The sequence below is a fragment of the Apodemus sylvaticus genome, chromosome 20 (assembly GCF_947179515.1).
Source record: "Apodemus sylvaticus chromosome 20, mApoSyl1.1, whole genome shotgun sequence".
NCBI lineage: Eukaryota > Metazoa > Chordata > Mammalia > Rodentia > Muridae > Apodemus > Apodemus sylvaticus.
In genome coordinates this window covers 54,984,000-54,986,102 of record NC_067491.1, presented here as the reverse complement: position 1 = coordinate 54,986,102, position 2,103 = coordinate 54,984,000, and the positions used below count along the sequence as shown (strand labels likewise).

General features: G+C 43.2%; 1 protein-coding gene across 1 annotated transcript; it reads left to right on the top strand.

The window, feature by feature from the left end:
* Positions 1-411: 411 nt before the first annotated feature.
* On the top strand, positions 412-1,362 carry LOC127670406 (olfactory receptor 63). Its single transcript, XM_052164766.1, has one exon. The coding sequence runs from the start codon at positions 412-414 to the stop codon at positions 1,360-1,362; it is 951 nt and encodes a 316-aa protein (XP_052020726.1).
* The last annotated feature ends 741 nt before the right edge of the window (positions 1,363-2,103 follow it).

Sequence of the window (2,103 nt, the reverse complement as noted above, 5' to 3'; positions counted from 1 at the left end):
GATAGGTTTCCCCTGTGTCGCACTGGCTGTTCTGGAACTCACTTTATAGACTGAACTGTCCTCTAATTCAGAGGTCCACTTGCCTCTGTCTCCCAAGGGTTGGGGTTCTGGGAATGCGCCACCACAACTGGCAGCCCATGAGCATTTTTGCATGGATTTAGAAGGTTGTATTAACATGATGAAATGCTCTAGGACGTGTTCTTATGTTTTCTAAACTTTTGAATAATACTAAATGACTGATTTTTCAAATATTACTAGGACTCATTTGTGAGCTCACTGGGGTCACAATTTTAGGGAGAATGAGAGATGCCCACTAAATTTTTTCAACCCAAAGCTTTTTAATTTGCCGTTGCTCTGTTCCAGAGCTGTGTTTTCATCGGTGCATTTCTTATCTCATCAGCCGCAGAAGCCATGGCCGGTCAGAACTACAGCACCGTGTCAGAATTCATCCTCTTTGGCTTCTCCGCCTTCCCACGCCAGATGCTCCCCGCTCTCTTCCTGCTGTACTTGACGATGTATTTGTTCACACTCCTGGGGAACCTGCTCATCATGGCTGCTATCTGGAGAGAACACAGACTCCACACACCCATGTACCTCTTCCTGTGTGCCCTCTCCATCTCCGAGATTCTCTTCACTGTCGTCATCACGCCCCGCATGCTGTCTGACCTGCTGTCCACCCATCGATCCATCACGTTTATAGCTTGTGCTAACCAACTGTTTTTCTCCTTCACATTTGGCTACACTCACTCCTTCCTGCTTGTGGTCATGGGTTATGACCGCTATGTGGCCATCTGCCGCCCCCTGCATTACCACGTGCTTATGAGCCTCCAAGGCTGTGCGCGCCTTGTGGCTTGGTCTTGGGCTGGTGGCTCACTCATTGGGATGACATTGACAATAATAATCTTCCATCTTACCTTCTGTGAATCTAATGTGATCCATCACTTTCTCTGTCATGTGTTTTCCCTCTTAAAATTAGCCTGTGGGGAAAGGACAGCCGTTGTCACTATTGCTGTGATCCTGGTGTGTGTCACGCCCCTCATAGGATGCCTGGTCTTCATTGTCCTCTCCTATATATTTATTGTGGCTGCCATCTTGAGAATCCCATCTACTGAGGGCCGGCGCAAGACATTCTCCACGTGTGCATCCCATCTCACTGTGGTGATTGTGCACTATGGCTTTGCCTCCATAATTTACCTCAAGTCCAGGGGACGATACTCACTCTACACTGATACCCTCATGTCCACCACCTATACTGTCTTCACACCCTTCCTTAGTCCAATTATTTTCAGCCTCAGGAATAAGGAGCTGAAGAATGCTATAAATAAAAGCTTCCACAGGAATTTCTGTCAACAAAGTATCTAAGTGTCAATTCTCTTGTTCTGAAACAAGATAGAAATCTTGAAGTGATTCACTCATGTAAGACTATGTTTGATCCATGCTTTTGATTTTTTTCTATACTTCTTCCTTAGTCTCAGGAAACTCTGCTCTCCTGATCTTGTGTGATCATATCCCTCCAACTATCTTCATCTGTAATCGTGTTAAGCATGCATGGTATTTGTTATATTTTATGAGCACTTAAAATTTTCATTTTGGGGTATATTGTGCACTTCTAGTTAGTTCCTTAATTTTAGCAGACATTCTTGAAGTGCAATATATCTACCCCCGTGTCAGTTGCCCCTGTTCATAGGCCCTGAGTTCTTAACTCTTCAATTACATGTAAACATACATATTTTACATTATACTTCAGATAAGCAAATTGACAATGAATGTCTGATGAAAAGCTGTTCTTGTGGGCAAACTTGTGTCTGATTCTTGGTTTATACTCAGTATAAACTCCTAGTTGTGTCTTCACTTTAAACAATGGGTAAATAGTCTGACTTTAGTTTATTTGTTAAATTTTTTGTGTGTATACATGGTGTATGGAGGGGTCTATATGTTGTAGCATCCTTGTGAAGGTCAGATAATAACCGTATAGAGCCAGTTTTTCCTTCCACCTTCACACTGGACCCAGGGAACGGATTGAACTCCTCAGACCTGTTCAGCAGGCACTTTCACTTGCTTCTCTTATTCACCAGGTTAGTTCTCTTAACTAATTAATAATTA